Genomic DNA, 27,455 nt, shown 5'->3' on the forward strand with positions numbered 1-27,455 from the left:
AAATTGTGAATCATAGTGCCAATCATTGCCTTATATGATTATTACTTTTACATGTTAGAGAAAAGGATATTACACATGCATGGATGATAAGGATAACTTGTCTAGCCACATCCTGTTCTTAGAAATTGGCCCAGAATAGTCTCTAAGAGACTGGTTCAAGGTTACACGCTGAACATCTGTTGTTCTCAGCCCAGGATGAGGGGATCCTTTAGCAGAAAGCAAGCTTTTTAACTATTATATAAATGCAGGCCTGGTTCCCCACGGGAAAACTGGTGTGTGGAGTGGGTCCTGCATGCCACCATGCTCCCAGTGGTTTTCCACTCTGGGGCTGAGCTACATTTGCCACCACCAAGCACCCCGGCTTCCCATACCGTACAGTTCAATTTTCCAGCAGCTCTGGCTATTTTCTGTTTTGAGGTTAGTTGTGATCTTCCTTATGATTGTACAAGGAGGTGAAGGGCGTCTACCTATGCTTCCATCTTAATCAGAAGTCTTTTTTTTGTTGTTGTTATTTCTATCTGCCTGTCAGATAGTCCACACTCAGTAAGTATTGAGTGAAAATTGAAAGAATGACTAAGTAGGGAGTTGCTTAAAAAAGATATTAAATATAATATTTAGAAAGAATATCAGGATGAATTGGGATGAGGGTGAAGAAGAATGAGCAATGAGTCTGATAGTATCTCCTGGGTTTTTGACTCAAGTGACTGAAGAAATGGCTAAAAACTGCACAGGAAATTTGAGACTAAGAGTTAAGTTTTTTTATTTTTGTTTTTGTTTTCGAGAGGGTGTGGGATGTTGTTATACATTATGATTCCCCCAGAGTTAAGGGGAGGAATTCCCTCACCTACCAAGAATTCACACAGTGTCTCCCTCAAAGGGAAAACAGCATTCTGCATTCAGTCTACCATGGGGAATGAAGCTGATTTTTATTAACAGCTATACAGAAGATTACTATAACTAATAAAATCATACATTAATCATCTTCATTGCACAGAAGTCAAAAGTAAATGATTTAAAGAATTCAAATAATCTGCCTCAGAACAATATTGTTGAAATGAGAACCACAACTTTGCTGTTCAAAGTAACTGAGTCTGCCCCTGAACCTATCATTTGTCATCTGGCATGCTGTTCAAGAAATCACTCTTTATTTAGGTGATCACCTAACTGAAGAAATTTAATAGTGAGTAATCAAATGTATTCACTCTCACAGTCACTGGCATGAGTTTGCAATTACATCTTGGAACTGAGCTAGTTTCAGTGTGATACAAAAATTAGGCTAATCATACAGTGAATAGTTAGTTCATCCTGTGTTTGTTCCTGCTAGGAACAAAAATTGTCTCCATAATTGTATGTAAAAATCTTTTCACCAGAATCCTCACAAGAAAATTATGTACTCCTAGTCCTTTTCTCAAGAAAAGACAGAAGTAACATTTTAAAATATCACTTTCAAATCAACCAAAGTGTGTGTTTTTGGCTTTGTGTATAAAAGCCAGATTCGAATTAATATTATTTACAGTACACAGTTTGGCATGTGAATATAACAACCTGATATTTAATATGTTGTATAACACTTCTGTGTGTTTTGTTGTTTGTGATTCCTTTAATGATTAATTAATGAGGTTTATTGGACTCAAAGTTCAACATAGGATAGAATAAATTAATTCATCTTTTAAAAATCAGAATTCTATGTAGAGCATTGGCTCTCTTACACCCTTAACTAATCAACCAGCTTTTCCAAGTTAGCTGAGGATTTGTTTGTATGAACCAAAAGTATTTCTGTTTTTATCATTTACAATAGTTCTTTCTAAAATAAATTTCACACTTTTGAATTTTAAAAAAAATTTTTGAGGCTTGTTTTAGCCTTTATTAATGTCTTAAGATGGTTGCTATGAAGATTGATGATGAAAACCCTAGAGCAATTTTCACAGAACCCTAAGGACTTGCTGAGGTGTGCTGGGCTGGACTCTTGGTTCCTACAAGTCACAACCTCCCTCTGCCCCAGTTTAGAAGTTTATGTACCACATTCTTTAGGGGTCAAAGTGTATAAGTTTAGTAGCTTTCAGTTAATTATAATTCCACCTAGTATTCTTTATCATCAGTTCAGAAGCTATCTCTAGGTTGAAACATAAAACATAGTTGAAAACTGAATATTTTACACTAACAGAAATGGCAATCTCATATGATTTCATCTAATATAATGAAAAATCTCTTGGCTCTTGTACAGATAAATACAAAGTATTTTTTTTCCAGAATCAATCTAGATTAGAGGAGTCATTGTATTATACCTGAGTTAATTTTAGTAGCCTCCTATTTGGACTGTTCTATTTCTTCCTTCTCTTTCTACTGGAATCTATCATTTCCACAAATATTATGAAAGAAGTTTTATAAATCTGTCTCTTCTCTGCTCCAAAGCCTCCAGTGTTTCCCTGTTGCCAACGGAGTAAAATTGTGCCAATGGAGTAAAATTGAACTTTCAGTATTCAATTGTTCAAAAGTATTTATTGAGTGCCTTTTAGTTGCCAGGCACTCTTATAGCAAAGTGAACAAAACAAAATCTCCTTCATTAGCCTACATTCTAGTGAAGGAAATAGACAACAAAGAAGATAAGGGAATGAAATGTATAGTACATTAGATGGTTGTATTAGGGAAAAAATAAAGCAGAGAAGGGAAATAGGAAATCTCAGGGTAAGGAAGTTGAAATTTTAGAGAAAGTAGCCTAGGGTGGCCTCATTGAAGACAGAGCATGTGGTTAAAGACCTAAAAGAAATGAAAAAGTAACAGATTGTCAAAACTGCAAAGAAGCCAGTGAGCTGGTGATGTTTGAGAGTGAGAGAGCAGTAGGTGAGGTCAGAGGTGTGGGCCACACAGGCCACTGGAAAAAGGCAGTGAGAGAATTTTGAGCTGTGAGTGATACGATCTGGCTTTCAGGCAGCTCTGCTATTCATAGTCTGAAGGGGACAAAGGCAGAGCAAGGACACCTGTAAGGAGATAATTGCAATAACCAGACAAGAGGCAATGGTGGTATGGCCCTGGATGATGGCAGTGCAAATAGGTTCTTGCTATATTTTTAAGATAGCACTGATAGAAAATGCTAAAATGAGATGTATTGAAAGAGAAAGAGAAGAATTGATGATAACTGTTACTTAAAGGTTTTTGCAACACAACCTCAACCTTCCTTTCCCATTTTATCTCCTGCTATTGGCTGAAGTGTGGTGAAAATTCCCTACACTTAATTAAGCATGAAAGACCTGAGTTCAAATTGTAGCTCTGTCACTTACAAGGGTTATGATTAATATAAATCACATAACCTATCTCTGCTTCTTCCCTACAAGATGAGGATAATAATACTTCTTACGAGGTCCAATTATATTGTCAAACGATAATAGAGAATAATGTAGTTGATGAATCTACTGCCCCAGCAAACTCATCTATTAATTATTAAGAGTATGTTAAGTGTTGCTCAGTCCCACTGCCTCTCTGACTTCGCCTTATGCTGCAGTACGGAGCTCATCTGTGAAACCCTCCCATCCTCTGAGGGCCATGTCACATTCCAGGTCATTTTCCTTCCAGTGAAGTGTTTTTAGTACAACACTTTACATTCCCTAAATTTTGGCATATTGAATAAGTTTAACATGCAAAATTATGTCTTAAGTTCTTTAAATGCTTAATATGAGACAAACATTCTTTAGGTGTCTGTTAATTCACAAATGTATATTTTAATCCCCTTATGAGGATACAATGTTGCATTTTATGCTTTTGAATTGTGAACTTTATACATTGTGATATTCAAAATTCTAAATTTTATATGGGGTAATGTAAAAATATATAAAATGTTTATGAGAAAAATAATACCTATGTAGAAATGTTAGACATTTATTTTGATTAGGAAATCAGTCTTCAGTTATCTGATTTTTAAATTCTGCAAAATTTTAAAGAATGCCTTTCTTGCATAAAGAAATTGTCTTCTATCATAAAAAGATAAGAATAGATACCCATAGTACTAAGGAGGTAAAAAATATTGGAGTAAAACTTGAAAAGAGATTCAGTTTATTCTTAGGGAATATTCAAAATCTACAGAGATGATCGCTAAAACAATTAATGTCTATAGCAAGAGAAAGAGGGTGTCTCAAACCTATGTCATAATTCAGCATCCTACTTTGGGTGATGAAAACGGTAGCTGCAAGGACTCTATCACCAGGAGTCAATTGACACCTGAAATCCAAATAGAAAAATACGTGTTTCTTCAAGAGAGCAAAAAAGATCTAAGAGTTCCTTCCGACCGTCAGTAGAACAGATGTTGGTTATGCTCAAATCCTCCTTCTCCTCATCCCTATGTTTCATCAACCACCAAATTAATTTATTCTGCCCCCTTAATCTAGAATCTACTCTAATCTGGATTACTTAAATAAGGCCTCCTATCTGGTTTTTCCATTTCTTGTGTTAACTTCATTTACTTTATTTTCCACAACTCAGCTAAATGATCGTACTAAAACACATTCAGCCTTGTCACTCTCTCCTTAAAGTCCCTGAGGAATAAAAACAAAATTCTGTCACCAGGTAGAGAAGGTCCTTCTGATATGTTCCCTGCCTGCTTATCTCTCCAGCCTTTGAAGCTGTTTTCACAGACCACACCAAGTCACCACATGCCCTCCTTGTTTTTCCAAACATACAAGATAAACTGAAGTGTTTGAAGCTCCTAAATGTGAACTGCCATGCTTCTTCTTACTTCTAACATTTTTAACATCCTGATTCCTCAAATTTCCAATTAATTTATTCATAAATTCAAACAACTCTACTGAGCATCCACTGGACTATGCACTGAGCACAGAAATAGAACCTACTTTCATGTGTAGTGGCTGGAAAAGACACTAATAATATCATCATTCAAATGTGTAGTTAGAAACTATGGTCACAATCTCTGAAAGAAATATACAAAAAACTGAAAGAGCTTGTACGACAGACAAATGATCTAGTCAGATGGTCAGTGATGTCTGAGATAAAATTTGAAAGAAGACAAAAGTAGAGGGAGCAGTATCATGTGCAAAGGCACTGAGGTGGTGCTACGTGGTACCTTCTAGAACATCTGAGAAGGCCAGTTTTGCTAGATGGTAAGAAGGTGAGGACAGTGGTATAAAACAATTCTTTAAGGAGGCAGGGGACAAGTATGACCAGATTTTGATATGTATCATAAAAGATTAAGAAACCATTGAAGCTTTCATGCAAGGAAGTGCCATAGAGTTTCTGTATACAAAGATCAATTTAGTTGCTATGTGAACAAGTGCATATATAACTTAATGGGCCCACCCATTCTTTGTACTGAAATAAAGTTCTCCACTGGCCCAGTTCTAGAAAAGCCCAAAGGAAATAAGTAAAACTAGTGTTAGGGCATGCCTGAGAGGAGCTGCTGACTGCCTTGAACCTGTGCAAATAGTTGAAACTACTTGCTTTATGCCTGTAATAAGAGGGTTAGGTTCAGTGCAACTGAAAGAAAACTTGAAAAATTTAAAGTATCAAATCCCCCTATATGATGTCAGCCGAGTTACATATGAACAGTACAATGTGAGAGTCAGGAGACACTAAACGTTATTGTCAGAAAGTATAAGAGGCCTTAAGGAGAAATTAGGACCCGGATTACCTTTGAATATGGATTTTCTGTTTCTACTCTTGATTATTTCTAGAAAAGGGAAAACTGAAGGCATTCCATCTTATTTTAGTTTTAAATGTATAGCTTCAAACTATATAAGTTGCAATATCTTTGTTTACTTTCACTATTCCTTTCTTGAACTATAGCATAAATAAATGTTAGAGTCACCGCTGCAGATAATTTTAACCAAGCTACAATGTCAGTCACTCCTTGTGTGTGGCAAGACCTTAGAGTCCAGACTGCAGCTTTTGAACGTGTTATTTTAGTACCTAAGCTGCTTTGGAAACAGTCCAAACTAAATGGTTACTAAATCTGCTCTACAGTTCCAGCACAGTGGCATTAAATGTGGTGAGGATTACAGAATCCTGTTACTCTCTATGGCTGAGGTTACACACAGCATGAAGTGCACTTCCAGACACAGTACAACTTTTTCTTCAAATACACTGGTTTTGGAGGCCGGTCATTGTGCCCCACCAGAGAAATTAATGGTGTAGTTGTAGGGACCTGCATAGCAATTTACAGGGTTAATGAGAGACGCTTTCATTTGAGTAAGTACACACGGCTGCTACCTCCCATGTCGCTTCTTTTTAAGCTCTGCCATTCTTCATGGGACCCCTCGTCCACTCATCCCCAAGCCAGTTCCCATGGCCTAGATGCTTCTCTATCCCGCATTTATCACAACAGCACACTCTTCTTCTCCTGACTTCTTGGCCCTGATGATAGTCCTCAATCATTTCTACCTTCTCACTTCTCATTTTCTCCTCAATTTCTCACTCTTGTGAAATACGACTTCTCTGCTCAGAATCCCACTGATGCTGCTCCTGACGAGCACACCAGTGACCTTCTAACTATAAAGCAGTACAAACACTTTTCTGTCCTTAGCTAAATGAAGTTTCTCTATTATAGCACATGGATAACTCCCTTCTTTTTGATATTATATCCACCTTGACATAAATTTCTCCTGATTCTCCTCCTGTCCCTCTGTGTACAGATAGCTGAATCAAAAGAGAACATTAAATAAATAAGAGCAGCTTGCCACTAGCAGCCACAGCTCTGGATGGTATTACTCATCCAAAATAGGTCATTATCCATGGATGACACCAAAGTGCTGATGTGTAGGGATGCAGTGGCTCAAGGCTGCTTATATCTCTATGATTCTATTTAACATAATTGATGATATAATTGCATGACAAAATAACATTTTTTAAATATTTGTATGTGTAATTGAGTTTTCTTTAATAACTATTAAAAAGTATTTAATTACTTATTGTAATCCCATAATGTGATCTTGTACACAGTATGCCCTCATTACTATTCTAATAAAATTATTTAGGTTCTTTTGAGGTTATTTGTACAACACTATGTAATTTGTATAATAGTTACCTAAGTATCAGATTTGCTAGGCAGCTAATTCTTTGTAGAATCAAAGTCATGTCTTGTCATACCCTAAAGAATCTTGGTTTTCAACAAATTATATTGAGTAAAATGTTAGACAGCCTTTTTAAAGAAGACTTAAAAGATCCTTTATAGTAGTGAATTTTCCATTAGTCTTATAATATTCACCTAAAACTACAGTGTCCATTTTCTGGCCAACACTACTGTATTACATATTGTCTAATAACTAGAAGATACAAATCATAGCCTGATGTAGAATTAGTATGACTTGTGATTTTCCAGTTTATATAACAGTTAAGTTACATAACCATAGATTCAACAGCAGTATTTTCTGTGATTTACAATGTATTCCTAACTGTTTTAGCAAATAAATAAGATACACAGATCTGTGTAGCAATGAAAAAGAAAGCATATTAAAATGAAACATCGTTTACTAAAGATTTCAAGTGTTTCACCAGGCTCTGAAACTGCCACTGTGTGTCCTTTGCACTGCATTGAAAAGATGCCATTTATTTCTGATTATGATTAATGGCTTATTTTAGGCAGCCAACTTTCTTGTCCATGTAACAAGGATTTAGTCTTAAGGTTTTTGTCTTATTTCAGTTCTAGTGTTATTTGAAAATCTGAAAAATCAGATAACAATATGTAAAATGTATAATTTTGTTTTATGAGTGTAAAAGTTCTGTAGGCAGGAAAATAACAACCTGAATGCTTAATACATACATGAAACCTGTAAACCACATGATGGGGGGCAGGGGAGCACTAACTAAAGAACTGTACCAAGCTGGGAATTGCCCCCAGGGAGCAGGAAGACTACTTTGATGTGTAGCCAATGTTTACCGCTTTTACAACATGAAAAAAAATTGGACAAACAAAAAGTCTTTTTTGGTATGAGAATAAGTAAAAAGAAAAAAGAATAGTAAAATGTCAATAGGTATATTTTTAAAAATCATGCTCATAGGTGTCAAATGAATAAAAGGAACACTGCCTCACTTACTATCAGAGAGCAAGCACCAGTAACAGCAGAAATGAGGCATGAACATGTACATTAAGATAGGACTCAGATCATCATCTTGCACGTGCATTAAATAGGAAACAAGGGGGAAAGTACTGGTTTTGGGGTGGGGAGGTGGGGATAATCTAGGTAAGATTTCAAAAGATAATTACAGGCATACGCTACAAAAGGAAAGACAAAATGGAGCAATAGATATACCAGAATAATTATGTAGTAATTAACATGCCCTCTTTCTTTCTCTTTGGGGAATTTTTTTTTTTCATTCAGATAAAAATAAATCCTGACTGCCACAATATTTCATTTGGCAGGATATCAGGTAATTTATCTTTCAAATATGATCACATCATCAGATCCACCTGTTGATATTAACAGAACATTCATAATGTTTGAAACTCTGATTGTAAGAAACATATCTAAGTATTCAAATCTTTGAATCTGAGACTCACATACCAATGAAAACTGAGAAGTGTGCCTTTATCTTACATGTGTTGTATACTCATTGTTGGTCTTTACTTCTAATCCACCCATCTCTCCACTCTAACTCCAGAGACCAAGACAGGAAGAAACCATAGGCAGCTGCCATAGAATGAGCTTAAATAGGTGCTAGACATTCTTTGAAAAAGACTAGCACATTTTTTATGCCAAGCCACAGTGGAATGGGGTGAGGATAACTGGTTAACAGGCTTCTATCTTAATCAATCTTTCCTTAAGCACTCTTTATAGATACAAAGAATCTTTTCACTTTCTCTCACATTTCATTTTAAAACTGAAAGCTGGAAAGTGAGAGGTCAAGACAATGTTGGCATTAAGAAGTACTCTAAGTGCTGAATTCAAAAGTTTGCCCCTTTGTCCTTAACCCAGACAGTGAGACCTGTGACTTCCCTTCCACATTTAGAGAGATCTGGACAAAGTACAGGGTAGAGATTATCCAATCCTCTCTAGAAACCTGTCTCCAGCTAACAAACACCTTTCCTTCCTCAGCAAATTGGGATGTGCCTTCTCAACCCTCGAGACCCAACTCAACTTGTTTCTCCTCCATGGTGTTTTTCCTTGTCTCATCCAGACAGATTTAACCAAATCTTTACCTTGAGTATAGGTGTCGTTATGCTTTTTAAACGAATGTACATTTGTTTATTTGAATGTCTATTTCCTCTACTAGATTGGGTTTGAGTACCCAGTGCCTCACCTAATGTGTCATTCAATTTATCCCCATTCAACATTACTCCCATGCTACAAGGGGAGAAGAGTTAAATAATGCTTCCCCAATTTACAGTACTGGATACTCCTTAAATTCTGTTACATTGTTACAACTGAAAATACAGGTTCAGCTGCCTGCTGCGAAGAGAGTCTAACTTGTGAAACAGGTGCTGGCGCAAAAGGACAGTGCAGTGACCTGGAAGAATGGTGGACTCCTGCCTCAAAGACCATCCCTCTTCCTGCTCAAGCTCATTCTTATAGGGATAGGGAGGGGAGGACTTTTTCTCTCTCCAATTATCTTGATAGCTATCAGCACCCTGGGGCCCTGTCTATTCATCTTAGCTCTTGGGGCATTCCGTGTGAGAACTTCCCTCTGCACCATCTTGGTCAATGGGGGAGATCCCCTGGGACGCTGACTGACTGTTTGTGGTAACATTGTTCCTTTCAATCTTATTTTCCATAGTTGAACTAAACAATGCTGTCGCTACCTTGCCCAAAGGGAGAGTCAAAACATATGTTCCAAATTAATTCTATCTAGTGTGTAGAATTACCAAAAAACATTTAGAAAATTGTTATTGACTACAGGTAGTGTTGTATTTGGTTTTTGGTTTATATTATCAAAAATATGTCTAGAGCAATGTAATATTCTTCAGTAGAGAGATTTTGAGAACTTACTCAAAGTAGGATATTGCTACTTCATTCAGTCAATATTTTAAAAGATGTTGTTGCCCTGAGTAAAACAAAACAAATGATTTCAAAATAACCACTCAGATTTTTAAATTTTTAATCATCCATTGTGTACAGTAGTCCCTCTCTATATCGCAGTTCATTTATCACAGCCTCACTGTATCGCGGGATTTTTTCAAATATTATATTTAATTACTTATCGCAGTATTGCAGGATTTTGCGGTACTATATACGTATGTTGTTAAAGTTATGTAGGTTTAAGAGTGTAGAATATGTTTAAGAACATAAGTAGTGTTTATAAAAGTGTGGAAAAGGTTAATAAGGGAGTGGAAAAGGTTAATAAAGGACTGGGAACAGTTTATAAGTGTGTGGGAAGGGTTTACAAGGCCTTAAAATATATATAAATACTAAAATAAATGTAAAGTTCCTACTTTGCGGATTTTCACCTATCATTGGGGGGGGGGGTCTAGAACGTAATACCCATGATAAGTGAGGAAATGCTGTATTCTGAAACACAAAAATGTTGAGACAGAATCAGTCTCTGCATACATTATGAAAGGGAAGTAAAAGGATGTTTTTAGTAACCCATCTGAATTTTTTTTTCCCCACTAGGGTATTCAATACTTCAAGCTATTATGGAGAAAGCAGGGCAAAATGGTTGGCATGTCAGCGCTATATGTGTGGAAAATTTTAATGATGTCAGCTATAGACAACTTCTAGAAGAACTTGATAGAAGACAAGAGAAGAAATTTGTAATAGACTGTGAGATAGAGAGGCTTCAAAACATATTAGAACAGGTAAGTCCTGGATTTTATATTATTATTAACCTAGGCCCTATCAGCATCTTCTTCCAACCACTTAGTCTGAAGTGTGTAGTTAGGGAATTTTCATTCTATGGTTTGTCTCCAAGACTAAATCATAACCTTCTATCACCAAAGGCCATTTGGGTTCTCAGGTCTCAATGCAGGGAATATGACTATTTCTCACACATTTTAAAGATATATAATACAGAAAACCTTTTGTGAACCATCAAGATCTCTCAGTCTCCAATTTTCATAAACATTAATTTTGAATATTAATGCCACCTAAAATATCTGGAAACTGTAATATTTGTGACTGTGTGCTTCCTCGAACCTTTAGAGGAATAGCTACATGGAAATAGCAACATCAATTGTTAAAGCAATGAAATGAAATAAAATTAAGTGGCATATTGTGCATAACATATTTTCTTCTAGATGCTGTAAGTAAATGCCTTACCACCACAGGAACAGTGATTTTCAACTCTCTGCACAAAGGAATAAACCTTAAACAAAGCTTTCAATAAATATTTGTTGATTTACTTTGTAGGAAATCATAAAATAGAACTTTGTCATTGTATTAAATGATGGGAAAATATTGTCAAATAATGAATAGCATTCGCCTTCCCCTTAACCTACATATCATGATAAAGCTTTGAAAGGCTGTAGTTGGCCAAAATTACAGTGAATGAATGCCACCTAGTGGTTTTAGAAATGTTTGTCCATTTTACCTACAATTTGTTAGGTTGGCTAGACAATATCGTAACATGATGGGCTTCTTTTTCTTCTCTCTTTTTTTTTTTTTTTTTTTATTAGTTTGCTATATATACATTATTATATAATTTGATTTGTAGTAGTAAATTTACCAATTAGCAGGTTTATTTTTTAAAATAACTTAAATATGCAAGTGTTCAAAACCAACATGTTTCAGATTCCTCTTTATTATAGACGGCACTAAACCAGATGCCTTAAGTTTCCTTCCTCAGCAATATTAGAAATTATAATAGTTAAAAGTAAAAAAGAAATGCAGTATTACTTTTACAGGCCTAGTGAATTCAGAGCACACTATAAGAGGAGATGTCAGTGTGTTCACCTTCTGTTATCCTTTATAGAAGAAAAAAAAAGCCCATTTGATTGAAGGAATATGTTTATATTATTTTGAAAAATATTAATTATAAACTTGTACATTACTCAGGTTTATTCCTGAGAGAGTCCCAAATTATTAAGTTTGTAATTATTCATGGTATATGAAATTTTTAAATAGGTATTTACAGAATCCAAGGAAAAACTTTCTTACTTTCTTAACCAAGACTGTCACTTCAGCTCAAACTCTCATTCTTCCTCTTTCCTGTTCCTCCCCCTGTCAAGAGCTTGAGTTTTTTTACCTGAACAACTGAAGCTTTGTAAATAACTCTTCAAGAATCTCAGAGAGCAGTCAATTCTAAGAATTGCCTGGATTGCCAAGTGCCTGCCAGGGCTTGAATAAGGTTCAGAAAGACCCTCCACTTAGTACCTGTGCTTAAGAGATGTGTCTAGAGAAGGCAATTGAGTGCCGAAAGCACACTGACCCATTCAGAGGCTTAGCAGTTTTCTAAGAAGAAATTCAACACACCCGAGTGATTTGGATTAACTCTGTGAACAAGCCTTAAATAAGCTCTGGCTAAGAGAACTGGACATCTTAATATTTTGTCATTTCAAATAAAATTTTACCAGCCTAACTGAGATATGAATTTTGTATAGCACTGTATAAGTTTAAGGTGTACAATGTGATAATGTGATATACTAACATATGGTAAAGTGATTACCACAGTAGGATTAGTTGTCAGGTTAATCACTTCACATAATTATCATTTCTTTGGGTGGATGAGGACATTTAAGGTCAATTTTGTCAGCATCTTTCAAGTATATAATAGGGTATTACCAACTATAGTCTCCATGCTGTACATTATATCCCCCGAACTTAGAAAACTTGAATTTCTACCTTTTCTATTTTTATTTCTATTCTTCTTACCGAATTCTAAAAGGTTTCCATCATGACTGCATAGTAATAATGAGACTACTTAGTAATCGACCTTTGTCCCTTTAAAATGCCTGTCAAGTGTAAATCTCATAAATTATAACTAAGTTTACTGTATTGCAAGACTATAATGTACTCTTAATTATCCTATCAAATTTCTCTGTAAGAATAGCTTACTTTTTACTTTCTATATTTTAATTCATGGTACCTCTAAGCAAAATCACTTTTATTGTTCCTAGTTTTACCTTTGACTCATCTAAATACAAGAGTTAATCCAGATTTTGTTAGGAATTTGTACATACATTTCAATACCTCTGTGATTCAACATCTTAAATAAATGGGGATAGCAATAGAAAACAACTCCAGAGAATCAACCAAAGCATTTTTTAAAAGCAAATACTAAGGAATCTTGATCAGAAAAATATTTTAAAATAAGTAGCCTCTCTCAGAAGCTGGTGGAATTAATATGGTAAAGATTAGGGGATGTGTTAGTAACTTTCTAGAAGGATGAACGCCCTTCATATTATGGTAGCATGCTGTTAATAATCACTTCTTTGATGTTTCAATTTCTATCAATTTTCAAAATTGTAATATAAATAGCTCACACAATTTTTTCTCAAAATATGTTAGTGAATAACTGTAGTCAGAGAAACATTTCATCTTCCATATATGTTTCCCAAATTATTTTTATTCAGTGAACTAATTAGTTCATTTTTAACTTAATCTTTATTGTAATTTTCCATTAATATTTAGTACCCTTATACCCCTCTCCCCCAAGCAAGCAATCACCACACGGTTGTTCATGCCCATGAGTCTTTTTCCCTTTTCGCTGAATCCCTCCCCACTCTAACCTCCTCCCCACTAGCCGTCATCTGCTCTCTGTCTATGAGTCTATCCCCATATTGCTTGTTAGTTCAGTTTGGTCATTAGATTCCACATATGTGGGAAATCATACAGTATTTGTCTTTCTCTGACTGGCTTATTTGGCTTATTTCACTCAGCATAATGTTCTCCAGGTCCATCCATACTGTTACAAAGGCTTTTAAATGCATTGCTATTTAAAATAGCAGTTAAACATTCAAACATCCCTAAAAAATAAGCCTAAAAACAAGTGTTTGAAATTGTAGTTTAAGGTATGTTGATTTTTCTATCCTAAAATTACACCATAGGGAAAAAATGTAGGAATTTATGTAAATATCTCTCACTGAGATATTTAAGGGGACTAAATGGTAATGGGGGAAAATACAACAAAGATTAAATTTTAAAATGAAGCAACAGAAAATAACAAAACTACAACATTAGATTTTTGTCAGTTTGTTTGTGTCAGGCTCCATTAAAACCAATTTTATTTTTTGCACTCTAAATCTAATGGGAAATTTGGTCTACTCATCTGCAGAGGAAAAAAAACTTTGAAAAGAAACTTACAACTAAAACTATTTTTGAGTATTTGTTGAATTGTTCAATTGATCAATTACTGAACAATTATTGAATTGATCAATTATTGATAAAATCTCAATTTTTACTAAAATTAATATAATTATTCTTGACAATGGCATTATTCTTCTCACCTTGTTTTATTGCTATAAAAATACTTCAATTATTTTATGGAATGTCTCATAATAGCTTAGTAAATAAATTGACTTCATATCAAAATAAGTGGGAGCCTTTTAAATATTATCTTCACACATACCTAGTAACTTTAAATCTTATCTTGATTACTTGAAAAGAGTCCCTTGGGACACTATCTAATACCTTATCAATTAAACATTGAAGAACCAGACTTTGATTCACATTTTTTAACACAATAGAAAGACAGCAACAAAAACTTGATTTCATCTTTCTGGCATCAAAATTATTTGAGCAAAATAGCACTTAAAGCTAATAATTGCTCACCAATTTACTCCATCGTGAACAAAAGCTAAGGTTCCTACACCTAGATTTCTGTGTTGCTGCCGCCGGGGAAGCCCTTCTCTCATGGATACCCAACCCAATAGGAAGCTGTCACGATGGGTAGTGGAGTGGCTTGTAGTCTTCTAATTGGTTGTCTGGTCAATTCACTTATTGCCTCAAAAGTAGTATTCTTCCGGAAAAGATCAAGGTTTTTACTTTTTTGAGAGATGGATAAGAAATCTTTAATTGTTTATTTTTCAAGAGTAAGTGAATCAGTTAATACATGACTCTTCTTTTTTCTTACTTTATAAGGAGCTGAGATGATCTTGAAAACACTTTGACTCTGAAAGTCAGTAATGCTATTTGCAGTGAAGACTTTCTGATAATTGCGTTTGATCCTGAAGCAATATATAATTTTACACATGGGGGATACACTGAAAAGAAGCATAAAGATAAAACCTCAATCAAGGGGCCTTTTCTGTATGTTCATTCATTCTACAAATATTTGAGTGCCTACTTTGGATCAGGCACTATGCTCTGCTGATAATCAAGTGGTGAGCAAAAGAGATACACTTTCTGTTCTACTTAGTAATTCTTATCCAGTTAACTGTGATTTAAACAAAAAGCATTTGTTCAAATCCTACTAAAATATATTCTCTCCTTTAGAAAAATAGTACATAAAAAGTGATCAAGGATTTTATATTGCCTCAGGGACTTTGCTCTGAGTGCCAGTTCTTATTGAATAGATGATGATATCAAAGGCTGTAGAGAAATGGAACTATATTGGCCCTGGGATGTACCATAGATATATTTAAGGAATCCAACCAAGCAAGTCAAGTAGTTATCAGGAGAAGATAGCAAAAAGTGACCTCATAGTACAAAGTAGCCATTTATCAAAATAATAGAGAAAAATGGGTCTGTAATAGGCTCACAGAACTGTCTCTAACACATGCTTCAGATTTCATTGCTGTCTCTTTCAGCAATATTCTCACTTTCACCATATGAAAGAGGAAGTCAGTGTTCCATTAGACACAATGTGAATCTCAGATAATTAGAAAACCCCGTGACCTTCCCTTACTGTTTGCAAAGTAATGAAAAAAGCTTAAAAGCCATGATTGACCTCTCAGAGCTTTATTGCATCATGAAAAGAAGCCAATAATCCTTCCTTAGGGCACAATTAGAAAGTGAAAAATTTCCCACAAACAGAAATGTTGCCATTTGTACATAGGTAGTGAAACTTGGATGTGGTCCCAGTTAACTTTGTCATAGTCCAAGGCTGCCTTTTTGTCTGGAACCACCTAAGTAATATGTCAGGTCACAGACAGAATTTTTGGCAAATTACCAAATGTGTGACAGTGCTGATTAATAGATAAATCCTGTTTATCTGCAGTCTGCACTTATACATTTTCAGAATTCTCTACCATAAGTAATTGTACTAAATCTAGAACTCTACCTAGCCCACATACACTTCCAAAAACATCTCGGACACTGAATAAAGCATTTAAAAAAGCCAAAGGCCCAATGAGCCTGCCTCCATGAGCCATATTTGGTTGAGCCTTTCATTATCTAGAAGGAATGGAGAATTATAGTTAATGGCAAATGGCCATAAGTTCATTTTCTTCACACTAAAACTAAAACAAAACAAAACAAAACACCTCCAAAAAGTATGAGATAAGATACAAAGGAGAAAAAAAGAAGCAACCAGAGAAGAGGAAATGTAGCTTCAGTTAGGAGAAATAGTCATGACAGAGAGATGATAGCTTCAATTATTTGCAACACTCAGGGAAGGATTAAGCAGCATACATTCTGATAGTAGGAATGAGCCAACAGCAGGAGACAAGACAATTGGGGACAATTCTGCACTTACCTCCTTATTTACTCATTCAACATCTATGTGCTGGACATCATTCCAGGTACTGCATATTGTACCATGATGAGCACAACGTGGCCCTACACTGGGAACTCACAAACATAAACAGTTACAGTTGGATGCATTCATAAACAGAAGTATTACCAAAACCCAGAAGACAGTCAGAAATGCTCCCGGGAGGGGGGGGCGGTGACACTTAAATGGAAAATGCACTGTATTGTCCAAGGAATGGGAAAGGGGTGAAGGTATTCCAGGCAGAAACTGCAAAGGCAAGGGGGTCTGAAAAAGTTGAGAAGGTGTAAACTAGTTCTTTGGAATAAAAACTGGGTAGAGGGTGAAAGTGAAGCTGTAAAGAATGGTGGTAGCAGGAACAAGGATTGCTTGTATTGCTTTAGTTTACCCATCTGCCTTTGCAGCTGAAACCTCATCTCCATCAAAGCAGGGTCTATGTTTATTATTTATCAATATATTCCCAATGATAGAAAAAGAGATCAAAATAATTGTTGAGTAAATGAGGTCTGAATGAGCTTCATGTGAAGACAGAGGCAGGAGATATATCTCTTGTGTTTCAGGGAAGAGCACCCAGTAGTACCTGAAATTGCAGAGGGTATGTCCTCAACCATCTAAGAAGCTTTCTTATCCAGAATATTGCCCCCACCAAAGATGATTGGAAAGTTAGACTTTCCAGAGTTTGTTGTATAGTCTGAAAAAAGGCACAAGAGTTCTTATTTCCATATATTAAAGTAACAGTGAGTGAGATACAATGGGAACAAATCGGGCACTCAAATAAATTACTAGAGCAAAGAAATCATATCAGCAGTTTCCCACACTGCAGTACTGGCAGAGCTGGCTGCTTTTGCATCATTATAAAGCTACTTTTGCATATCAGGCTTGGCTGAGTCAGGAGCTGCAACAAAGTAAGAAGAAACTTAAAAGTTAACATGAGATTATGTTTTAAGAGGTGAATTTTACTTCTTTAATCTTACTTTCTTTTTTTAGCTGAATGGCTTGGAATGTACAAGTCCCATTATGATGCACTGGGTTTGTTGCTTTCACAGAAAACAGAAATACCTTTACAAATCTCAGTCAGGCAAATGGAATTGGTGGGAGTTATAAAGGCTTCTCTAATTATCTCTTAGCAGGTGTTACCATGGTTGCAGCTAGTCTTCATTTTCTTACAAAGTAAAAATGCTAAAATAAAAGGAAAAGTAAAGAAAGCAAGATATATGATTTTTTTGAAGAAAAAATATGGTTGTCAGAATGCAAGTACTTTTCATTGTGTTCAACTAATTTGTCTTAGTTGATACTGCAAGAACCCTTATTAGAGTAGTTGTCATTATTATTGTTGACTTAAATATTCAAAAGATCAGATTTTTTAAAAAAGATAAAGGATTGCACCCACTGAAGAAAAAAAAAAAAAAGATAAAGGAAAATCTGCTTGATAATATTAGGTATATAAAACAAATTAGTTTTTCAAGCCTTAAATAAAAGTCAACTGCATAGACTTATCTACTATGGTTTAGGGATAGTTAAGTAATAGTCCTCATTAAATAGAAAAAGAGTACAACTTCATAATTTATTTCAGAAAAATTTTGTAGCTACTTTTTAAATATTTAAAAGGCATTGAGATTAACAAAAAGGAAGAAAAACATTCAACAATACCATTGAGAACATGTTTCTGAATCTTATAAATATTATAACACACTTTATAAATTCTAGAGTATTTGTATTAAACAGTTCAGTAACTGAGTGTGCTACCTGTTAGTAAATGAAGTGATGCATGTTTTTAGAAAGATAATGGAACAAATTCATTCCTAATCCTCTCCTTAAGGTTAACCACATAATTGTACAAGACTTCCTGCCTATTACCTAGATTTTCTCTAAACTCATATGTAACTGGTACCAAGTTTAAGATTAGATTGTAGAAGGAAAATAAAAGTGTCATTTTTACCAAAAAAAAATGTAAGTTTTACATAATCACTGACAAGTGGAAGAAAGATCAAGATTGTACATAGGAAACTTATTTTCTATTTTTTTAAGATTCATATATAACACATGATTGTTTATTCTTCCAAAGTCCAGGATTACATTGTCTCTGTACTTGCCCTATGCCCTCCCTTTAAAACTACAGAACATATATTGGAAATACATACACATACACATATATACGTGTATTATATATGTGTGTGTATGTAAATATACATATATGAGATCTGTCCAGAGAAAGTCCAGTCGTTGTTAATATAACAGAGAACACTTTATGCAACATTGATATAATCTGGCAGCCACGGAAGGTGGACTGGAATGCACAGGTGTGAACAACGACAACTTCACTGTTCTAGTCAGTGGGGGTGGTAGAAGCCATTGAGTGAGTACTGTGTGGCCACCATATTCAAAATGACTGAACGAGTAGAGCAATGAATCTGCACCAAATTTTGCATTAAACAACTATTTGGGTGATTCAGGAGGCCGCAGCTACGGGCAATTGGTGATTGACATCTTCATCATGACAACACATCCACTTATGCATCATGTCTGATGCAGAGTTTTTGGTGAAACATCAAATCACCCAAGTGCCTCAGCCCCTCGAAGCCCAGATTTGACACCCTGTGACTTCTGGCTTTTCCCAAACTAAAATCACCTTTGAAAGGGAAGAGGTTTCAGATCATTGACGAGATTCAGGAAAATACGATGGGGCAGCTGATGGTGGTTCCAACAAAGGATTTTGCAGAGTGTTTGAGATGTGTAAGAGATGCTGGGAGAACTGTGTGAGGTCCCAAGGTGTCTAGTTTGAAGGGGACTAAGACGTCATTGTCCTATGTACAATGTTTCTTGAATCTTATATGTTCTTCAAAAATACCTCTATTTTTCATATTACATGGCTGGATACATTCTGGACAGACCTCGTATATTTGAATTTTATTTTTATAATTAAATTTTTGTTCATTTTTGCTGCTTGTTATAAACTTAAAGTCAAATATCCTAATATAATATAATAATGTAATATCTTGCAAGTAATACAAGAGAAATAAATTTTCTTGTCTCTGCACACTCCGTCTATTTTCCTTCCTTATAAATGTACACAACACTCATCCACTTGCTCATTTATTCAACAAACATTTATTCAATACTTATGAACATTGTATATAAAGTTAAATCCATTTCAGTGCATCCCTTGAACAAATTTCAATTGTAAAAAAAAAAACAGAGGAACACACAAGGAAGTAATACAACACAATGTAGAAAGGTGTAATAAATATGAAAGTAGATTATTGAAAAATGAGTCAGAATTCTCCAGGAAGAAAAGATGGGAAAGGAAATTCAAGGCATGTTCAGAGCTGAGCTCAAAGCCACATGTGTAGGGAAAGCAAGTGAATGTGGTTGGAATATTAAATGCAGGGGAAATGAGAAAGCAAATTGAAGACAGATTGTGAAGGGCCTTATAGGCTTTACCTAGTAGTTTTAAATTCATCATAATATTTACATGTCACTGGATGTTTTAAACATTATCAAATTTGTGTTTTAAAAAGATAATTCTGATAACAATATAAGGAATGGACTGAAAGGGCATCGCCCTGGTTACTTGTAGTGTACCAAATGGGCAAGTTTTCTTAATCTTTATACTTTATTTTTCAAGTGTCATATATAACTTCATTTATTTGACATCTATGCAACAAGTATTTATTCAGTGCTTATTACAGGCCAATGTTATAAGCTCAGTAGAAGTCCCTGCCCCATAGAGCTTATATTTTAATGAGGGAGCCACATAATAAAATATGTAATGCTAAGTAGTGATAATGAGATGTTATTTACTAAGTGCATTTATTAAATGTCTACTTTGCAAAACACCAGGATATGCACTTAGGCATTCATAGTGTGTATACTTTTTGTTAAGATTTTGAGAAGTTTAACTAATCTGACTGGGGTTTCAGAAATTTTTTTGATAATGTTAACAGTATTCTCAGTCATTATGATTAACAATCTTTAAATTTTTACTGTAACTATGTAAAAATACTGGCAAAATACCTACCCAGTGAAGTTGCTATGTAAACACTGCATACCAATATCAAATAGGAGAATCTCATTTGTTAGGGAGAGGCATGATTTTTTTCTGCCTTTTCTCTGTTAGTTATAACCTTTCATTTGTTCTTTTTTAAAATGAGTTTGGAGTTAATCAATTGAACAAATTGGAAGAGTTTATTCAGAAAAGCTTCTACTCTTTTACTGAAACAGGATATCTGTTTACATCTATGTCGTCTGTCTATTACTCCGCTTCATAGGAACCTGGCCTCTCGTACCAAACTATTCAAAGTAGGACATAATCCATAAATTTAAATGCAAAGAAAGTATTCTATTGCCATGAAAGTAAAGAGAAAAACTCTAGGGCCACATTTCTTATGTATTTAATCACAATTTTTTCTGTTGAATATAATTACAAATATGTAAATTTAAAAATTCATGACCAAAAGGTTACTAACTGAAATGACCAAAAAAAAAAAAAAAATACTTTTTGCTATCACAAAAACTATGGACAGAACTTATTTTAAATATGCCTCAGATGGTTTAGGTTGTGTTTTTTCTGTGAGTAAAGATGATCAACACTGAAGAGAAATAAGAAAGTGCCATTAAAACAACAAAAGTTTGAAATGTATATGAAACTTAAGGAGAGAAGTTAGTGAAGAATAATGTTATAGGAAAAATGAACTTAAACAACCTTTTAGAATTGTTTTACAGAACTGCATGCTCTATCTATCTGGCTCATGGGATTTTAGTGCACTTTCACTTATTAAAATCTCTAAAAATTCCTACATCAAAGAAACCTCTTAAACCTTATTTAACTTAGTGTCTTCTGGAAGAGTGGCCAAAGAACTTTTTGTGCAGTCACTTCTTTACATTTTATTTGCCTAAATGTATGACTCCTCAAATTTTTTTGTAACCCAAGATATATTCTCAGTGATGATATATCCAGTTAGGGACAACTCGATATTAGATATTAATCAGATATTCTGATTAATAAAAGTTCATTGTATATACTACCACTTATAGAGTTCCTGCCTTCAAAGAGAACATAAAAAAGTATATTTAACACTAGTATAGTTAAAATGTATTTGACTATACTGTACATAATTTAACCTTTAATTGATCATTTTGTGCTTGTCTCATAAATATAATTATCTATTTTATTGAGTTGAATTGGCATTAAATTTAGGATATGTACTTGAACTTTTTAAATATACAACTAGTAAAGTACAAGCTGTATAAAATTGAATGCAAATTATTTAAGTCTTTCTGATAATTAGCTTTATTATGGATATATAAAGAATTTGCAAACCTAGACTTGGATGTGTTACATTTTACCTGGTAATTTTTCATCTGCATGTTCCTGACCCAGTCTAGTGCAAAATGGAATGAGGAATACACTCCATATATGCTTTTATTCAAATAAGCAATATGTTCAGACACAAGATTATTTGAAGAAAAAGAATTGTGTCTGTTTCATTATGAGAAATCTAGTTATTCTCATATGCAAGTTTGGCGTTATCAAATATCCAATGTGATAAACAAAGTCACTCTCACAAGTATCTGTTTTATTCATTTTGCTCTTATGAAAGATAGATTACTCATAAATTGCTACGGCCTAAGGAAGGCACCAAGGTGCAATAAAAAACACACAAAAATTTTAGTCAAAGGGCCTGGACTGAAGTCCCAGTTTCATCACTAAATGCTTTTATTTATTTAACGCATTTGTTAATGAAAGCACAGGATTAACCTCTCCACCTATGTCTCATTAGAATTATTTTTATATTGTTTCTTACAAAATGTCTCTTTAATTGAAGAAAAACATGTTGCTCACTGATTCTTTCAAGCTGCTGTGTTTCAAATTAATAATTACAAATGCCATGGAATCTTTTGTGCTTCTTTGCAAATATTTTAAACCACTAAATTAAACTGCTATTAACTCAAAATGGATCTCTGCTAAGAGATATTCAGCGTTAACATAATGAGAATTATAATATTATTCAGGATTTGTGGATGTAGAATTTTTGAACAACCATAATTGTCAGAGAAAAGGATATACAGGTGTATTCTACCACATGTGCTTCTATAGCTGTTGGCAGTTACCCTGATGGGGTGGAGTGGCACCGAGTCGGAATTAAACACCGCAATTTCAACACTTGCTTTTCATTTACAGTTCTCTGACCCTATTCAAATCATATTGCTCTCAATGTAGGAGAGGTATATATAAAGTTATGTACAATCTGTGATCTGAAAGAATAAAATTGAAGGAATTTTTTAATCATTTAGAATAAAGTTGAAGAAACAGCAAACCAGTACTACACATGGGTATCCTTAAAGATTATAAGAGAGTGTGAAGAGGGAAACAATGTTTCAGGAGTATAAATAATTTATTAAATAAAGATATTATTCATTTCTATTTCTCTGTATAGAATAAACATTTTAAACCAAATTTAGATAGCCAAATAAAAGTATTTTGTGCAGCTCAAGTTCCTGATTATACAACGAGATCGGGGACTCAGAATATAACATAGACGTATTACACTACAGAGGTGAAAAGCTTGGGACAGTTAGTCAACAAAAGTGTTTTTTACATTATAGGTTACGCTTCCACATTGGTAATTATTTTTAAATTGGAGACCCTCTTGATTTGGTTTCCCCCAAGAAGCAGACCTTAAGACAAAGATTTGTGTGTAATCATTTGGTTTGTTAGGTGAAAAACATACTTGAAGCAGAGTGGAGAAATGCAGTCAATAAAAGGTGCATTTATCTAGCAAATTACTATTGGGTGAAAAGGGCTTAATCTCACTTGAAATTAGTGTAAGCAAATTACTGGAGCTAGTGTAAAACATACATGCCAGAATCATCTCATCTGTGGGGCAAGGGACTTAGACTATCTGTGAACCACCTCCTGCCAGTCATTGTTGAGTGCTGCTGGGTTAGGGCATTAATCTCCTGACTCCTGTGACCTGATCCTCCCACCACCACCCCATCCCCAAGGGTAAAGTGGGCTTAGAGACCAGAGAAACACAGGTGCTGCCAGTTAGAAGTCATGAACCAGTATGCATTAACAAAGTAAAAGGAAATGCATGCCAGGCACCAGCAGTGCCTATTACAGTAACTGACAATACAGAGATAGAACTTTTAAGTTTGGATAAAATTCTAGAATCCAAAGAACTCTACCCCAACATATTTTAGTGGTCACGAGTCAGCTTCTGCTGGGTACTTCCAGTGAGAGAGAGTTCATTACTTTGAGAGGTAGCCATTCCTTTTATGGGCAACTCTCTTCCCTTCCCTTTCCCCTAAAAAAGAGTTTGTCCTAACTAGAAGCTTTTATAATTTCTAACATCTCCAAGAATAGAAAAAAATAAATATATATATACACACACATGCACACGTGTACTTTTTTCTCTTAAAACATTTGATGAGAGCTCTCATTTCTTATCTTCTCCATAAATCTCTTTTCACAGTGAATAGCTGTAGCTCTGTTTGGTCTGAACTCTTTATTTTCCTCTCCCCATCTGTGCATCACATGCTCCAAACTAAAAGCCCTTCTGTTATTGTACAAGATTGTAGTTTAAGTCCACAGATTGTTTGCAAAAGTCTCTTGCCTTATATTTTTCTTTTTATAGAACTGAAGAAAACTAAACAAACTAAAACTTTGGTGTTTATCTATAGTAAAATATGTTGAAGAATCTTTAAAATCAGCATTCAGGGGACATTTGGGAGTTTGACATTTCTATAGAAGACGAGGATTAGTGAGAGTGACTGCCCTCATTACAATCAATTTCCAACATCAGATCTCTAACGCCACCAAATATGCTGTACTGTTTCTTCCATGTCATTGAATTCTCAGGAACTTGATAACTGGGAGAGGAATTTCCAGCTGACTTATAAAATCTAATTAAAAGGGAACCCAAAATCATTCATATTCATACTCAAGTGTGCCACTGCAGATTTTCAACTTAAAGACAATGGCTCAATATAACAATCTTCATAATAATAGTTTCAGGTAATACATATCAGCTCTTAACTCAAAAGACCCAAGTGCTATATAAACCAGTGGCAATATATAAAGGACTAACATAAAATGTGATTGTAGATTGAAGACCAAACTTTATTCATTTTTCAAGTTTAACTTCTTTAGTCATCCAGTCAGTATTTGGTAGGATCTATTCTCTCCTAAAAGCTAGCTTGTTCTCCCAGTCATACAATGCCACTTCTCCCACACCACTTCCCTTACTCTGCTTTGTATTGCATTCATAATAAACATCCTCATAACAGCAGCACTGACTTACATATCTTTATCATCTTTGAATCTCCTAACCCTAATTTTATATGTAAGAGACATATATTGCACTACTTTTATTTAAGGGTAGAGGCAAGATGAAAAACTATCCTGGACTCATTTTTTTTCTCTAATTTGAACAAATAAAGATCTAAAAGTTCCCATCTCATTCATAAAAATTGATTGTGCCATAGTTTGGTAATAAAACAATTGCAGTGATGCCATCTGGCCTCTCCCTTATTGGTTGTACAGACACTTGATTTTAGAATTGAATCATTTGGCCAACACCACGGCTCTTTCTAAACAACTGTTGATTTCCTAAAAACAAACAACAGAAAGTAATTAAGGGAATCAATTAATCACTTTTCCTGCGTTTTATTCATGTAAAGTTGGGCTCCTTTGAAAGTGCATGATCAGTGTAACTTGTATATCCTTCCTAACACATTCTTAGAACTCAACTCCAGACTCTCGATCTTTGTCTAGGTTAATCCTGGTTCTTCTAAGAAAATAAAGAATGAAAATGCCAATTTGCCACTTTTACGTTTTTCTGTCTTTATGAAAAGTCATAACTAATTACTGCAGCCCAGTCCTCACCCTAGGCAGTGCTTCCCCTCGACAACTCAGCCAAACACTTGAATAGGTGTAGTACTATTTTATAATCATGTTGCTCACCTCAAGCTGTTTCTTTCCTCTCTTTATAAAAGAGTAAGATCAGATATACAGAGACACAGGTTTATTCTGCCTTCAAATTTAAGTCAGTTAGATCTTTTTTAACATGAGATAGTCTTCACTTTGGTTGAAATGATGGAAGTTGTAAAAGAGCACCCATGACATCAATTTTACACATTTTTCAAAAATTAAATACATAATGCTCTGGGTATAGGATACCTTACTATGGAATATAAATTTGATTAGTATAAGTTGATTTTTTTTTCACAATGAAAATTCAATCTAGTGGTGGATACTTGGCAGAAGGACCAAAATCTTGCCTTAAACTATGGCCACCCCAGGTCAGAATGGGGAATGTTCAAAGGCAGTGAGGCCTTTGCAACAATGTTTGCAGTACATTTGCTTTTTCCCAGCCAGAATCTAGCTCAGCAAAAATGGTATTCTTTCTAGCATCACCAGCAAGGTAAATAAATCTGCAGATCACTGCTCCCTGAGGCCCTCAGTTCCCAGAATGCTGATGCATATATCAAGCTCTGCAAGGCCTGTGTTGTCAGGATTTTTGTCACTTTCGGTTATTTGTTGATTCTGTAAGTTCTCACCTCTTGAAAATGTATTACATAACATTTAATTTATTATAATTCTTTACCAGGCAATCTAGAACTGACAACGATTTCTTTACATAATTACCCAGTGCAGAATTTCCACTGGTTTCACATCTTTTAATATTTACAAGTGTTTACACTTTAAAGTGAATTTAAAAGAAAGCAGAGGCTATTGACTGAGACCACACAGAAATCACAAGCTGAGGATGTTGAGAGAGAAGAGGAAGATTGGGTGTGGGGGTTTAAAGAGAGTGCAAAAAGGTTTAAAGAGCTGCAACAGAGAAAGTTAAGGTGAATCAGTAGAAGATGAATAAGAGATTGCCCAGTGGCAACAATCCCTGCTGAGGTCAAATAGTACAAATCTCTCTAGTGAACTGAATGATGGTATGCAGTTTCCCAACTGAGTACCAATCATCATTTTCCTTGATAATTGTCTTTTGCATGAACCTCACCTGAGATGCCCCCCAAATAAGAGGGCTTCAGGCTACACAGCCCATGACAAATCACTCAGGGTTGGTTTACCCATTATGATGACTAATTAAGCTGTTTCTTTACTGAACTTTCTTTATAATCTCATCTATTTATTGCTTGTCATCATCTATATGGTGAGGTTGTCGAGGGAAATTTGTTTTAGATAAATTGTGGACAAGATAAATATGACAAAATAAAGCATGTAAAAAACGCTACGTAAGACATTGCAAGTGCATAGCAGAGTTCCCAAGAAAGTAAAGAAAATATTCAGGGGCCAAGTATAAAAGATGGCTATGCCAAGGGGCATTGTCAGATTGGGTAGCCTGAGTGGGAACTTAATGCTCTCCCAAGAACAGAGACTTTGGGCTCAGTCAAGGCAATAAATTTTTACCTTCTTTCTCATATTAAGCCCGACTATTGAAGGATAATGCCCCAATAAAAGTACAGAAGAAAATCTACTGCCTGTACAACAAGTGGACTAAGTGTTTTTGGACTTGGCCTGGGTCTACTGTGGTGAGGAAGATAGCTTCTCTGAGAATTTGTCATCACAGACTGTATTTTGAATTTATACACACACTGTGATTGGGGAATCTGGAAACAAATAAGTTATTCTAAAAATGGCCCTAAGCCAGTAATGTCAACATTGCAATATCTGTTAGAAGCAAACCCAAAAACATCTTTGAAAGGATTTTAAAGAATTTTGGTTGAGAATTTCCCAGAACTGTTAAAGGGCAATCCTCATAGTCAGGAAGCACAACAAATCCTAAATAATATAAACAAAACTTAAAAAGTAAAAATCCAAACTCATTGTAGTGAAACCACAGAAACTTAAAGACAAAGAGGTCTTAGATGTGATCAAAAAGAAAAAGGTGAGATGAACAGTGATTCCCAGTACA

At 34.9% G+C, this 27,455-nt stretch overlaps 1 protein-coding gene across 2 annotated transcripts in view; it reads left to right on the forward strand.

The window, feature by feature from the left end:
- The window catches only part of LOC150019841 (glutamate receptor 4), a 442,193-nt gene that overhangs the window by 327,104 nt on the left and 87,634 nt on the right, over window positions 1-27,455 (forward strand). For both annotated transcript variants that reach the window (XM_090268076.1, XM_090268077.1), the window contains exon 5: window positions 10,551-10,735. In XM_090268076.1, coding sequence (XP_090124202.1) covers window positions 10,551-10,735 — 185 coding nt within the window. The remainder of the gene's footprint in view (window positions 1-10,550; window positions 10,736-27,455) is intronic.

Source organism: Furipterus horrens, unplaced genomic scaffold, assembly GCF_987537825.1.
Source record: "Furipterus horrens unplaced genomic scaffold, mFurHor1.1.pri manual_scaffold_2, whole genome shotgun sequence".
Lineage (NCBI taxonomy): Eukaryota > Metazoa > Chordata > Mammalia > Chiroptera > Furipteridae > Furipterus > Furipterus horrens.